The 16,336-nt window shown below is 38.1% G+C and overlaps 1 protein-coding gene across 18 annotated transcripts in view; it reads right to left on the bottom strand.

Moving 5' to 3' along the window:
* Window positions 1-16,336, bottom strand: part of EHBP1 (EH domain binding protein 1) — a 212,143-nt gene that overhangs the window by 122,928 nt on the left and 72,879 nt on the right. For 14 of the 18 annotated variants that reach the window (XM_027694880.1, XM_027694879.1, XM_027694897.1 and 11 more), the window contains exons 6-9: window positions 8,826-9,007; window positions 7,112-7,251; window positions 1,026-1,130; window positions 198-320 (exon numbers count right to left, since the gene is read on the bottom strand). In XM_027694880.1, the coding sequence (XP_027550681.1) occupies window positions 198-320; window positions 1,026-1,130; window positions 7,112-7,251; window positions 8,826-9,007 (550 nt within the window). The remainder of the gene's footprint in view (window positions 1-197; window positions 321-1,025; window positions 1,131-7,111; window positions 7,252-8,825; window positions 9,008-16,336) is intronic. The other 4 variants (XM_027694896.1, XM_027694888.1, XM_027694889.1 and 1 more) reach the window with 1 other exon arrangement.

Below are 16,336 nucleotides of genomic sequence, written 5' to 3'. Positions count from 1 at the left end.
AATACAAAGCATGAGACTCAAAGGATAAATCAATTTTCCAGTGGCAACTGGATCACTGCTATTGCTACCTCAGCCCTGCATGCAACAATTCCATTTAATCAAAATAAAATTTTTCCTTTGTAGTCCTACAGAAATACAAATCATGTGTCACTAAGCATTTGCAAATAGCAATGAATTAAGTAAAACAAATTCATTACCTTCTACATCGGGGTCTCCAAATGGATTCAATTCTGCTGCATCAGGATCACCAAAAGGGTTTGTGCTGGAGTTGGCCAGGTCTTGCTCCCCTTCTTCCAGAAAATTAAGCTTATTGATAAGCTCTACAAACAAGTTAGAACATTGTTTTAATATAGATACAAACTGTTCATCTAACGTCCTTGAAGCTCAAAAAGCTCCTTGTCAACAGTTCCTTGTAACACTGCACCAGGGTATGGCACGAACTGCACGACTAAATTAACACACTCCAGTAGGTACACCAACAAAGGGAAAAAAAAAGTGAAATGAATGAAACTTCTATTTGCTGATCAGAAAATTATGTAACAGAAATAACTACTAAGAAAGTATTTTATTTTCTTCATTAAATAAATGTTGCAGAACATCTAACAAGTTAAATACAGTTATTTTGGTTCTACAAATACATGTTAACTATCGGCAGGAAATTTTAAATTTTTGGATGTAACATGAACATAAAAGCAGAGAGGGGACATTTTGTCACGTTGGAGAGGTCAGGTATTACTGACTATAAAACTAATGTTTTAGGCTTAGGGTCTGGTGGGGGTTTTTTACTTTTTTTTTTTTAATTTTTTTTCTTTCTTGTTCATTATCAGATGACAACGGAGCTGTAGCGGAGACAGGCTCTTTCTCTATCATGTTGTTACCTGTTGGATGCACTACAAATTACTGAGAGTCATGCTGGGTGGAAGCACAGAGATAAAACTGACAGCTGAATACAGGCAGGAGTCAAAAGGTAATGGGTCACAGTAAATACAATCAGAAACAGAAAGAAAGGATGAAAGCTCATAGACCTTCAGAGGAACTGGCTGATTTAGCTGAAGGCATATTTGCTCGCTTTATGCAGTCATCTTGATCTTCATCTAAGCTGCTCAGAGCATTCAACTGGTTTACAATTTCTGTAAATAGAAGCCAGTCAAGACAAACGTAAGGCAAGGGCATTTAATGAAACAGAAGTGGAACGAACACTGTTACTACAAAGAGAGAGAGCGAGGGAGAGAGGGCAAAAGAGAAGACACTTAGAGTTAATTAAAAGAAGAGATTTAGAACGAGTCCTTACAATTATATAACTACAGCAAAGTACCTGTGTAGGTGCTTCAGTGATAATTTAAGGTGAAACCCAGTTAACAGACATAAACAAAACCTAGATTTTTGGTGTCAGCAACAGTAATTAGTTTTATGAGGACGAGTATGCACATCAGTTCAAAACTTAGATCTGTGAACTAGATACAATTTAAAGACTTTTCCTGCTTGTGAAGAAAACCTGTATATTAAACCATTGTCAATCAACACAAAACAGGTCCAGAACAATTTACCTCCCTCCCAAACTCTTAAGGCTACAGAAAACTAATATATACAACATACATTTTAAATATTTTATTTATTTATACACACACACTGATTATTTTTTACAATTAGTCACCATTAAATTCTGACCTATGACAAGCTGAATTTATCTAAGTAGTTCTAAAATATATGATCAGTATTGTGCCATGAAAATGTAAACTGAATGTATGTATGTTGGTTGAATTTTCACTGTCATGCCATGTAAGTAACACCTTACTGTTTGGTAAAATCCTATTTCACCTTCTATCCATAGTAGAGAGGTCTGAATTGCCATGAACTAGTAATTTTTAAAACATATTAAAGTTTAATTATAACCAAGCTGTTGATGCCTCCACAATTCTGGAAGGAAAGAAACAAAAACCAACTAGGTCTTAGTGGCTTATGGCCCAAGGGGACAAATTCTTCTCTGCTAGCCCCTAATGCAGTCCCATCCTCAGCATCTGACAAATGCAGCTTCTGCAGTAATGGGGACTGAGCCTGAGGCATGTCTGAGAGACATCAAGCACAGGCTTCTGTGGAGAGGGGACACCCGTACTCATCCTTCCAGCTGACAAACAGGCTGGAGAAACCTGTGCAGAAGAGATGATCCTGCTTGTTGAATATCACTGCCCCACTAAGAGTCTTTTCCATCTCCTGTTTTTTCCCAATGAAATAAAGGGATGATGTCTTCTGGTGTCACCAGTGAAGTCGAAGCTGTAGACACCTTTACTGCACACTTCTCGTGCCAGTCATTCTTGTATTTCCTTTACGCTTCAATTTCTTGTGTACACAAAAAGCTACTTCTTAGTACAACTTTTAGTTCGCTGCTGTTTTAAACTTTTTCTCATCTGGCTTTTGTTTGGGAAAGCAAAAGTCCATCTTTATTTATTGAACTAGTTTCAGGGAGCAAAATATCAAACTGAGGTAAAAACTGAGTAGTATCATAACTGTCCCAACTCATGTTGGTGCCCACAGCCACCCAGAACTTCCTGGCTGAGGGGGCTTTTTCATGCTTTTTCATAGTTAACACTGACACCATTCCTAATTTCATGCCTTAATGGACAGCACAAAGAACGTGAAGCCCAAAGCAGTCCAGAATCTGAAAATATTTACATCATATGGTCAAAAATTTCCTTGCCAAATTCAAACTGCTTTACAAAGATATGCCAATATGCAAATTACCAAGAAAAATTATCTACTCTGGCAATACCTATCGGACGCACTATATGCTGACAGTGACAAACCACCAGCATAATTCCTCTGTAACACACCTTCTAACTGTTCCTGACCTTAAAGCACAAATCTCCTTACATGCCATTACACTTCTATCTGTCGATATAGAGTTAATTCAACCATCTTCAATTCCTTATTTTTAGCTCTGACAAACAAGACTCTGATCCTAAAAAATGACACCAAAACTGCCCCAAAACTTAGCTTTCTCAGTATAAAATCATATATACACCTTAGAGATCTGAACAATACAATACTACTTTCTGGGAATTTTTAAGACTCAAGATACACAATGGAAAATACCTTCCTGTACTCAAATAAAACAGAGCTGACCTCATAAAACAGTAGTACTAACGAATTACTAGTTTAAAACAGGCTGAGATGCTGACATGATTTACAATCTATTATGACAGCATGTGAAAAAAACCCCAAAACAATTACAATTCAGTTTTTATTGTCAGAAAATAACAAATTAAGTTCAGAGCTTTAAAAAGAGGGAGTTCTTTGATGTGGTCTGAATCACCTGGTCCTATCTGCCAACCTAAACACCCATATGCACTACAATGTTTCTCATTACAATATTAAATGGTTTATGTAATATTTTGGAGTATGGAAATGGTAGGTTGGAGATTTATATCCTATATTATCTTTTATAAATCTCATTATCTACAAACATACATTAGCTTGTTCTACAAGTATGTCACATAAATCACTGGTTTGGATTTTGGTTTTTTTTTCATTCTTCTCTCTTTCTTTTTTTTTTTTTTTTTAAAAGCAGCTTGGTGATCCTGACAAAAAAGAGTAAATGTATCAGAAGTTTACTTGAGAGGGATGGTTTTGCAAATTGCCAGAAAGGGTTACACATATTGCTGTCCAGAAGCCTGCTCTTGAAACATGCTGGGATTCAGACTCCTGTAATAGGTAGCACATGGGCATGTTGCTGATTCCATGTGGTGCCTCAGGACAGTCACTGTGCTCCTGGGCAGATGGAGCAGCAGGCAACTATTAACTTCAGCATGAGGCTCTAAGTAGCAATTAAAACATTAAGAGAAGCAACACATTTATTACTATCCTGTTTGTGAGTTACGAGGCACATTTCTTCGGGTATGTTGGGATGCCTTGTCTTCAACCGAAGACTAAGGACAGGATAATTCTGGGAGGTTTAAATCCATCTATATTAACAGTGTAGAAACAAAATATTTGAAACTAAATTCATGGTGACAAACACAATTTTCAACTTCACAGAAAACAGAACAGTCAGGTGGATGTACTGCTTTTACACATGAAAAATTTAAACAAGAACGACTGGGAAGGAAGAGGAGAAAAGCCTGAGATGGAGGGGGATTTCTTTAAATTAACATAGTACTTAAAAAACATCTTTCAGTCTGATCTTAAGGTCAGTTGAAGTGGCAACAGCTCCCATGCTGACCACATCAAGCTCCACAGTGCTTTTAAGGTCAGTCAGAATTGCACCACTTATTTCACAGCTGAAGAAAACAGGAGCACAGATACCTACTCAAAGTTGAGCAACACATCAAGGAGGAGAAGCAGCATTTCCTAACTCGCCTGCACCATCTAGAGCCCCATATAGCAGATTTCCCTTGTTGTCCTAGCAGTGGATATAAATGTTCACCTGTAAAACTGTAACTTTGGGCCCAATAAAAAAAAAAAACACAAACAAAACCAACAAAACTTCTGCACACTGCTGAAAGGAACAGTGTCTGTGATAAAAGATTTGCAGCACCTCTTGCAGCTGTGCCTCGACAATGATAACTTTTAAGTCATCAAGTCATCCATTGCTTCTCTGAGAAAACCTCGAGCCAAAGGTAGGAGAACAACCCCTTCTGCTTTGCTACTTGAACTTAACTTTTTCAAAGCTCAGTTGCCAACGTTAACCATGTAATGCTCCCATGGTTCCTGTGAAGTGTTACAGCCATTTTACAGTTGGGAGAACAGGCGCACCGAGGTGAGGGATTTGCCGCAGGGAACTCTGAGTCAGTGAAGCATTCCGGCTCCTTGTTGCCAACACCCAACACAGCAGCAGAGGAGAAAATGTTGGTAGCAGCAAGCTTTCAAAAGGGTTATGTAACTTCCTCAATTAACTTTATGGCATTGTGTGAACACTATTTTTGAAAGAAATTTTATAAAGAGTACTTCGCTACATCAGCTTTGTTACACTTCCTTCTAAATTTTTCTTATAAATTTCTACATTTTCTTCTAAATTTCCTCCTGTTTTTCTACAATGATTCCTACCTCTTTCTCCCTTGGTTCCTCAGCTCTTCTCCCTGTGCATTATTAGTTTTCCCCATTCATTACATTTATTACAGAAGTCATTCCAACTGCCTATGAAATCAATCTCAAACACATGTTGAAATAGATACTTTACATTTTATTTATTAATGTTTACTTACTGCCCTATGTTTTATGTTCTCCCATTTGCTTGGGAAACTACGTGCACTCATTCCCCTTCAACATCCTTCTCCTTGTCTAGGGTGGGAAAATGCAACTCAGCTATTGTAGCCAACATAAGAAGAAAAATCCAAGGCTGACATTTCCCTCCTAAAGTTTCCTTAATGATTCATCTACAAAAAAACCAACCCAACCCTCCCATCCTGTATCATTGGAAAACAGTATCAGAACAGGCTGAGCAATGTGCAGAAAAAGTGTATTTCAGAAGTATTTCAAGTAGGTATTGTACTGTTTGCTTAGAACAGATAATTTTGGCCTTTGCAACAACAGATGGAAAAGCTGAAATGACTCCAAAACACCTTGAGCGAGGACATTGTGTTGCACATCAGACAGCTCATCCTTTCCCATCTATCTCCAGGGATGTTCACTCCATAGCCAAAGGATAGTGGACTAGTCTAAACTTATTGCTTGTTCAGGAGTCATTTGTTGGCAAAATCAATAAAATTGAGAAACAAGATCTGATGCTTTTCAGCTGCTGTTCTTCTGCATATGGGTTTTCTGTAGCAGTCCTCAGTGCAGTATCCAGGCAGATCTCAATGAAACTCTTGTGCACAGTAGTTTCTATAGACTTTACATTGCCTCTCCTTTATTTGCCCTTCTCTGATTATCCCATGGGGCCTGATGAACACGTCAGGTTTTGTTTGGTGTTCTGATCTGAAATATTCTGGTTACACTGGGAAAGGAGTCAAGTCTGCAGAATAATTTCAGTGTGACCAGACTGGTATATCACTGCTCCCTGACCAAGAGTACATTTTCTTGGTCTCTCAAATATTTCATTCTGGACTTTCCAATCTGTTCTGTGCCAGACACATAGAGCATAAGTAAAGATTTGGTCAGGGTACAAATGTTTAATTGAATATGTAAAGCATAGAGAAAACATATTTGCATCCTTTCACAACACTAAATGTAACTAAGTAATAACTGCTTCAGGCTGAACCTTTTGATTGCAATGAAAGCTCAAAAAGAAGTGATGAAAGCAATGTTTCATAATGCCAAACCAATGTTCCTCTGAATTTTCAAGAACAGATTTGACAATTCACTTCTGTGTTCGGGATACTCTTCCCCACCTTAGAGAAGGATCCTTTTATTTCAGATATTTTTTAAAAGCATTGGAAGTTAGGAAGTCTGGCACCAGAAGTTAATTTTCTTTTCCTGATTCTTTACACTAAGAGCTCCTACAGAACTCACCTAGAGCAGTACTACATACTGATCTCTACCAACAATTTAACACCATCTCATCCTGATCTGACTTGCATCGATTAGTTCAGCTATCCTGGACACACTAAGCATTTTCATCAGCAATTCAAATGTGGTTACACTCACTTCAAACAACCTTATTATCAAATTCCATTCAAGTCCTTTAACAGATTCCCAATTTCATTTCCATGAGACACTCCCACCCAAAAGGCAGAAGTCTGCTGCCTGGAATTGCCATGTTATTGAGCAGAACCTCAGCATCTGTCCATGGCACAACTCATTTCACAGTTATTCTCACAAATTGTCTTCATTATTTCACTTGAGCCTATCCCTCTTGTCTTCTCACTCACTGACCCTATTCCTCCGCTTTTTCTATTCCTCTGTTCACACTGGTTCTTTGCTTCCCTAAAATACTACCTGCTTAGTGCATTCTCTCCCAAAACCAGCACACACACACAGAAATCAATGCTCTCAAATTCACAAATATTAAACTTTGTTGAGTTATGGATGGGTTCCTCTTCAATCAAGCTACCCTAAATTTTGTTTTGTTTGGTAGGGTTTTTTTTAAAGTTAAATACAAATAAGGATAAAACCCATGGAAAACAGCTGACAATTAGCAAAGGAAACTACAATTTACCATGCCTGTGGCAAAACCAACCTGTAATTTTTGCAGCCTTTTCCTCTTGATTCACTCTGTTTTCTTCATCTTCTTCATTGTCTTCCTCAAAATCATCTAGATTACCAATATCAGCTTGTTTCATACTCATCAAACTAGCCAGGCTTTGCATGTCTTCATCCCTAAATAACAAATTTCATACCAAGCATTAGAATGCAGCCTGTTAATACCACATCTGATACTACCACATTATTAAAAATTCTTTAAATATTTTGATGTTTTCTTCAGGGAGGTCTATGATCTCAGATCTCATCTTGAATATAGTGAAATAACAAAATGAACACATGTATATTAATTTCTGAAGGGAAAGTTTCCTATTAACACATTTCTAAAGGCTAAAAATAATATTGCATTGCATGAAGAGTCAATTTAATGCAAGCTTTCTAAAATTTTTAACCAGTCCACATAGGCTGATAAATGCTTCTCTGGTCTGCTTTGGTTAAAGTGAAAATGTTTGCCCATTCATTTATAACTCTTGATGCTGTTATAGAAATTAAAATTCCTTTTCTAAATATCTGAAATCATCAACAAGATAAAAAAAACATTAGTAGGACAGTGTCTATTTACACATATTGGAAACCAATGCTTTCACAAATAACAGCTTTTTCAGGTCCCTGGTTCAGGGCAGTATGAAAGCACTGCTGGTAACTTACAATCTACCTGACTTAGTCTTCAGCCTGAAACATACCAATTTCAATGGGAAAAGCTACATGTGAGCTTAAATGGATCAGCTTTTACACATTATGGCCTCAAAACCCACTAAGAGCCTAATATAGCTATTCACTGTATAGTTCATGGATGCTGGTTGTTCAAAAAAAGAGGCTATCAGATACTGATTTGTTCCATTCTCATTTTCAGCTGCATTTTAACCATGTTAAATCACAAGCTAAATACTTCAAAGTATCATCCTTATATGATATGTCAAGATGTGCTTCACAACAGGTTAATCAGTGAAGGGAAACAGTAACAGTAATTAATAGTAAGTAATGCATCTGTGGCTTTCAAAGCATGCAGACAAAAAGCCTTTTAGTGTCCCCAAATGTATGTTTTAACAAGGTAGCCTGGAAAGCTGCTCATGCAACATTTTTAAAACTGGTATTGCAGTGGGCAATGTCTACAAAATGCATTCAGAATACTGAAAGCTGGAAGTAAACTGTTACTCTTTTGGAGGGAAAAAGAAATTTGAAAAGAGGTAGAAGAACTACTAGAGCAGTAGTTTCCCCATCTACCTCTTTTTGTGCTGCCATTCTCACATTGCCATATTCTAGAGACAGAAAGGAAAAAGGATGGGTGACAAACAATCCCTTCTCCATGCACATGAAGTTGTCAACATTTGACATCTGGAATCTGACAGAAATTGCAGGAGAGGTTACAGGATCTGCAAAAACAATCTGTAACCTCTGCCCTTCAAAGGCCATTGAAATAAGGGACAGAACCAACTGAGCAAGTCAAGGGAGTGGTAATCAGTGCACAAGTGATTTGTCTCTGAAGAACACAAGACTGAAATCAGAGTAAGAAATGACTTTTACCCAGTCAAGGAACTAACTATGGCAGGAATGATAGGTATGTTGAAGGATTCTCTCAAATTCTGCCATTCTATACAGAAAGACCTCTTTATCCAAAGAATTCTTTGAAAAGTAACACAAAGCAGGTTATCTGGCTTACAAAAACACCCAACCAACAAAAAACAACTTACGTGGCTTTTCCTTCCCTCAGGAAAATACAAGATAACGAGAACTGGAGTGTGGCAGATACCACTTTCTTAGACAAAGGCTTGAATTTTAACCTGACATCTGTCTGTGTAGGCATGGGGCTGGCATATTGCTTCATGTTGATGCTGCTGGTGGCAAGTGCTTTTCTACGTCCAGAAGGAGATTCCTGAAAGCAAAAGAAAAACAAAACTAATGTTAAGGTCTGTTACACTAAAACCTGCACGTGCACAAAACAAAAAATACACTTATTAAACCTGTCATTCTTTTTTTCAAGTATACAGGCAGTGGACATTGCTATGGCCCTGCCTAGAGACAGAAAACCATTGCTTAAAATAGGTCAGCCACTGATGGTGGTGCATCTTTCTTAGTGCAATTGAAAAAAAAAAAAGGTTGTTCATTATAGGTAGTGGTCTTCCATATGCAATCCTATGTCTTTAATGACTTGAGGCTGAAGTAGCATCCACAGCACACATCCTTTTAAACTAGTGGAAATATATTTCGTTTTCTTCTCACGGCAAACTGGAGTAGTTTTGTCCAAACTTGGATAGTTCTGGATTATGGCTTCCAGCCTATGGAAGTCATGGGTTTCAACCATGCATATATTTCTTTATGCAATGGTATGAGCTCATCTAGGTTGTGTTCAATTCTTAAATGGAACACCTGAATATTTTTCAAAGCAGTGGTACTTCTCATTAGTGTTGTACACACACTATAAAGAGTGACAGGTTTCTGCAATTAAATTTGACAGATCTTCCAAAAATACTTATAAAAATTTTGCAAGGAAAAAATAAAGAGCAAGAAAAGAGGAAAATAAAAGCCAAAGTTTTATTTGAAAAGCCTGAGTTGTATTTCAATATAAAAGTGCCCACGGTTTAACAATTCAGACAAATTAATCTAAAATGCATCTAAGAATCTACTCTCTTGTTCCATCTAATAACGGCAGCAAAAGAACGATTATATGTAATAAAAGCTCCAGTAACAAAAAATAAAACAAAAAAGCCCTGCTGTTAACTCTTTTGAAAAATGTTCTCACAATAAGACTACATTTTACTGCAGTTGACAATTTGTGTTGAATAAAGAATACTAATTCAATCAAAACATTCAAGCATCCTTTTTCAAAGTACTTGACATTTCCGCCCAGTAGAATAAGTCAGAATGTAATATGTCATCCCCAAAGAATACCTTGTTTAAAAAACTAGCCTTATCTGACAGATTATGCACAGCAATATTATACAGAACTATTAGTGCATGTAGATACCTTATGAATGAATTTCAAAAATGCATCAAACACTTGAGAAGGATTTAGGCCCTCTCAGAAGAAATACTTAAGAATATGCAAATACTCTCAGCTGAATCAAGTTGAACAGATGCGACTCTCACAAACAATACAAGTGCTCTTTCCCCAGCTGCAGCTGCCAATCAAAGAGCAAGATTAAGGTCCAAGGTTCTGACAATGTGTAAAATGGAAAGTACGATCAGGGAGTTCCAATGATTACACAGGTCTAGGCAACAATAATCTGTTATTGTATCATACCTTTAGAATAACCAACACTACAGCTCGTTATACCCAATGCAAGGTTTATTGCAGCGCCCGTTCAGAGAGCAATGTGAGGGACACGGAGTTTCTTTTGGGAATGTTCTCCAGGTCAAGGTATATAAACTGTTTGTATCTTAACAGCAACCTGTTTCATAAAGCTAAATTTTCAATATTCATACTGTTGTGTAAAAACGGTGGTCAAGGTGAATACAAAGTTTGCCTAAACCTCCCCTAGTTTTATTTTTTCAAATGTATCCTTAAAGAAAGCTGACATATATGATGTGGTGTGCAAGTACTTATGCAACTGGCATGGTAAAAACTACTTATCCACTCTGGTGCACATGCTCTTCTGCTAAACAGAACAGGAGTAACCAGAAATTAAGAAGTAACTTGGAGCCCAAGGGGGCAACGGGTACAAGTTGCACCAGGAGGTTTCATCTTTATGTAAGACCAACATCTTTTACAGTAAGAACAATCAATCACTGAAACAACCATCTCAGGGGCATGGCAGAGTCCCCATTGCAGAAGGTTTTCAAGATGTAACTAGACAGGGTGCTAGATAATCTCATGCAGTCTCCCTGTCCCATAAAAGGTTAGACCAGATGATCTCTCTGGGTCCCTTCCAACCTGAGCAGTTCTACAGTTGCATGATTGTACTTGAATGTACCTGTACCTGCACCTGCAGCCAGGCCAAAGGAAAACATTCCACTGCTGGGCTATAATGATTAGGAAACATTTGTCACACTTTGGACTCGAGTCTCCTTTCAATCCACTGGGATGAGCTTATGCACAAAACCCATTTATACCTTAGCCGGTTTTCAAGTCTGTATGACAGTATCACATTTCTTCTTTTTGAAATTATAGTTAGTAACATTAACTCAATTGCATAGAAAGACTCCTCATTTGTTCCTTATTCCAAAATTATATAATTAGGTTTTCCTTAAAAAGTTACTTTTTTTTTCTTTTCAAAGAAGATGCATGTCCTCAATCCCCTTCATCAATTAAAATACCCCCAAAAATATCAAGTATATGTACACCTAAGAAGATCTTAGACAACAAATTTTACAAGATCTTGGGTAGTTGATGTTGTTAGTAAGATGTTGATCTTACTAAGATCAACAGATCTTAGACAGAACAAAACATAAACGTGGCTACTTGCTTCCACCCTTCCAGACGAATCGCTGCTCAGCCACACCACGCCTGTATTCTGAAGTACCCTTCTCACTTTGACTATAAAAATCACTTTTCAGCAGCTGTGAACACCCCAATTCAACAAAGGTCTAGATTTACTTCCTTGTGTAGCTGTCAATGCCTTCTCAGTGCTGGCTCACCTATTACATGCACCCAGCAACACACAGACCTCCCACAAGGTCCCATGGGGGGAGCATTGTAGGGGACACAAATACGCTTCAGTGACTCCGAAAAAACAGGTGTATTTGGGGGCAGAGCTACTTTCACTTGTTACAAACACATCATCATCTTATCTGATAACTCAGATGTCACCATGTCTTTATCAAAGTGATCTTATTAAAAAAGTCAAAGCAAACAAGACAAGACAATCCAAATTCCAGTTCAATGGTGATTCTGAAGTGAAGAAAAAGAACACGGCATTAAGCTTGCAAGCATCCAAAAGCTGGACACAGATATCAAGGCAGAAGAATTTTGGAATAACGTCAAATTACATTTTCACTTAGTATCTACTTATTGTATTAACGATCATCTTATCCTTTGCAGCTTTGGATTATCGGGGTCAGAGAACGCATAAGAGACATGAACCAGGAAGAAGTAAAATTCTCCCAGTGAAGATGATCTTCGGTAATTCATTATGAAACCTTCTGGACTTATCTGGTGTAGAGGAAAAGGGACACAAGAGTGCAGGTAGCCATTGCAAAGGGAAGAAGTCAGACATGTGCAAGAAGATTTTCCTACCACTACATATCCTCAAATGCTGTAAAGAATAAGATACACTTGGCAATCGAGTTCAGTCTTCCTAAGAAATGAATCTATTACATATCTTTGTGGGACACTGACAGCAGTTGGCTTTTCAGGTTCCAACCGCCTATAAAAATCCAAATTTGTAAGTTAATCATATGAAAAAAACAACCAAACCCCCAAAAATCCAAACAAAAATAGACGGTCCCTGACCTTTCAAGTTTTATTTTGCTTCACGTGCAAGTTTAAGTACATACTCCTACTCTCCCAGAAACTGAAGTGTATTAGAAGTGTTGAAATGTTTTCTCCTTTTAAGCTTTGCAGGTTTGGCCCTACGTGGTTTTAGCTACATAAGTAGAGGAGGGAAAACTTCTTTTTGCCCCTGAAAAGAATATTCTCAAGGTGCTTAGGTCCATGACTGATTTCACAATGGATTGTGCTTTCTACTCGGACACACAACCAACTTCTAAAAAAATGTCTTTAAATGTCAGAACATGCTAATAGCCACTTCTTACAAAGATTGTAACATTTTCCTCAAAAAAACCTACATGCTTCGTATAATACGAGTTACCCCAAAACCACATAGAAATGTTCTTGCAGAAGAATAAATAATTCTTAAATTAGCAGAGACAATATAATCCAAGAGAAATACCTATTACAGGAGCAGACAGAAACAGCTCAGACGTAGGTTGGAATGAGTTGTTCCAAAGAGAAGCACACTTTGGTAAGATACTGAATAAATAACAGCCATTTAATAGTAAAAGTCTGATCTGGTATTACTTGTGTCTCGTATGAACATGTGGAGTTTTGTGGATGGTAAAGCAGGAATCCCAAGGCAAATATTTTAATTGCTCAACTTTTCTGCTTTTGACTATATAATCAGAGTTTAAAATGTGTAAGGCTCAGTTATGCCTCCAGGTATTTTACATCCATGTGACTGCCAGAGTTGCCACATCCCGTTTTGTGAAAGGTGCATGAAAAAGTCAATTTTGAAGTCACAAGAGGGAAACAATCCAATGTAATAACACGGAGAGGTGACAAAATAAAGCACAACTATAAAGGTGGAGTTCATTCTCTAAGAAAACAGCAACTTGGAAACTCTTTATTTTTTAAGAAAGGCAATGCATTATTGCATTGTGAAGGTCACAGAAAGACAGAAGATAATATACAATGCCAGTAAAATATAAACACCTCGATGTTATCTTCCAGCTCAAACATCCTACTGAGACTAAGAATGGGCAGTGTTGGGTTCATATGAGAATATGTGGAATACTGGTTAATGATCTTTTTTTTGTTGTTTCTTGTTTGTTACTGTATACTTCCGGCAAGAGGAGCAGCATACCAGAAGGAAGACAAAAAGTTCCATTCTTTTAGAAATCATCAATAAATGATCAAAAAAATAACTACTTAGCAGAAACTATGGAAGCCTGTCTCCTTGCATAACAGAATAATGGCTGTGCTGGGGCAACGAAAGGCTCTGAGACACCTGCGTATTATTTACAAAGTACACTATTCACAAAAGTGATCATTGTAATTTACTTAAGAGGAATAAAACCCACATATAAACACATAGCAACACTTTTCCATAATACTCTCCTATGTTGGGGAATTTCTGCTTTTGTATCCTATGCTTTTCTCTCACAAGCAGCTTCACTCCTTTGACAGACTCCTCCTCCTACTCCTGTAGTCCCTGAAATCTCTCAAACATACAGCATATTTTGGGCGAAATAACCCTGTCTGGGAGCTACACCAAGCTGTATCAGCTGTTCCCAGCTGGCAAAACAGCAGCATGAGCCATGTGGCTGGGTCTGCACTATACCCACTGGGTGGTTGATACCTCTGCATCCTGATACTTTTGGAAACCTAGCAAATTATTAATATCTGGAATAATAAGAAGAAGAGCTCAAAGCTGGCAAAACAAAAATTAATATAGAAAATAGAAAGACTTCCCAATACCCTGGAGTACTTTGATTTCTGAATTCAGACAAAGAAATATGTAGAGCAAGCAATACTAAGTAAGTCAATAATAGTTGCATTCCTTTTTTTGGACAGAAGAATATTTTTGTAATAATGAATCCAAGCAGTTCCCAATTTCTAAGCATGCTGTTTGTGTTTGTACAGACTTTAAAAACATTGTCATCTCAGATACCAACAGAAGTGCAATTCACTGGCACCATTAGGGAGACAAAATTAAGTCAATCAGAAGCCACACAGCTGAGAGTAGTTCAGGGCCAGGCTCAGATGAGCTCCCACTGCAGAGGAGCACCTGGCACTCAGCTCTGCTAAAGCCTGGAGACCTACAGACATACACAGACATAGACTGCAAACAGGGTTTCAAATAGCTATGGATGGTTTTTCACAGAACAATCCCCAACACTACCCCTCTCCAGCATTTTAAGTTACTTCCACAAACCCTCAAATGAGCATCACATTACAAATTTTGGGTCTAGAGAAGGAAAAATTAACATTGGCCAAACTGCAGTCAGTTCAAATGAAGCCAATGAAGCTGCATTTACTGTCACAGCTACAGGACCAGACCCACTTATCACACAAATTTTTCAATAAGGCAACCACACATTATTCTCTGCCACAACACTCCTGACTCTGAGCAGTGTCAGACATCCCAAAAATATACAGTAAGTGTCACCGTTCCATACATATCTGCCCAGCATAAAGGAACCATATAGCCTGATCTCCTTCTAAAATGAGAACAATGTGAGGTAACGCCATGTACCACGACCCTTTTCTAGGAATCATCCCCATCTCTCCCTACTAAAGCAGTCCTTTCACAGCAAACAGGACTAAAATACTCTGACTAAGGAACTAGGACCAGAGAGCCTGTACCACAGCTATAAAACAAACAGCCTGCTTTTACTCAGAAGACGATGATCACAGATGACAAACACATCACACTGTTAAACAGTGTCCAACTCTGTTTTGAATGAAGCAAGTCTGAATCCAGACTCTTAATTTAAAGGAGAGATGAATAATGCTGTAATGCAAATTTCATGCAGCCTTCTTTCCTTAAAATGTATTTTTAATGATCTTGTGTCCTGTACTTACCAACTGACTGGCAAGTCTTCTGCGAGGTTAATGTAAGAGGTGCAAATAAGTAAGAAAAAGCTTTGTATTTTCTGTTAAACTGCCCTCGAGCTTCTAGAGTTACACAGAATCAAAACAACGGCTTGGTTTTGTTCATGGGGTATATTTCTCTGGGTTATTTGGGCTGGGGAAGAGTCCCTCCACAGAAATCAGCAGGATGCATTTTACCTCTGCACACCTGAACTCAGCTTGCCTCTACAGACCTGCAACCCTGCTGAGCTGCAGCCTGTAACCCCCAAGGCTCCAGTGCCCTCCTTCTATACAGTTATACCAAGTAAAAACAGGAAAATATTTCCATCCAGCAGTACAAAAAGTACTGCAGTTCTTAATTATTTAGATACTAAATGGTCCCTCTTTAATAGAAATATATTAAATAATTTGTAAGCACTGTACAAACATTATCCAAAAAGATGTAACTAGGGAAGACAAGGAGTTTCGTAACTGGATATTGTTATTTTATCAAAAAGAACAATGGGTTTTGACTGTCTTTCTTGCAGAAAAGGAAAACGTACAGTGTAATATTTTTAGGAGCTGCCTTTTCACCTTTTATAAAAGCAAATGATAAAAAGCCCACAAAGACATGCAGATTTTAAGGAGGAGCACTCTGCTGCAAACTTGGGCAGAAAATAATTGACAAAGCAGTTTTTCTAGCTGTAAAAACCCATTGAGAGGAACAATGGATTTCACCCTCCTTTTGCTTCAGAATTAAGTGGAGACCATTTTGGAGGAAAGCTGTCCTCTGACACAAGCCTCACCGCCCTTACAGCCCCCACACCCTGCTGGAGGGGGGCCCGGAAGGTTCTCCCTCTCCCAGTGCGGGATCCAGCCTGGGGCTGAGCTGCACGTGCCATCTTGCTTAGATGAAAAGATCACTGCTTCACTGGCAGAGCAAAATGGATCACTACAGAATTTAATTTGGGAGAG

The sequence above is a fragment of the Neopelma chrysocephalum genome, unplaced genomic scaffold (assembly GCF_003984885.1).
Source record: "Neopelma chrysocephalum unplaced genomic scaffold, ASM398488v2 Primary Assembly neopelma1_99, whole genome shotgun sequence".
NCBI classification, from domain to species: Eukaryota; Metazoa; Chordata; class Aves; order Passeriformes; family Pipridae; genus Neopelma; species Neopelma chrysocephalum.
Note: the sequence above shows the minus strand (reverse complement) of the source record. Positions and strands in the feature narration are given on the sequence as shown.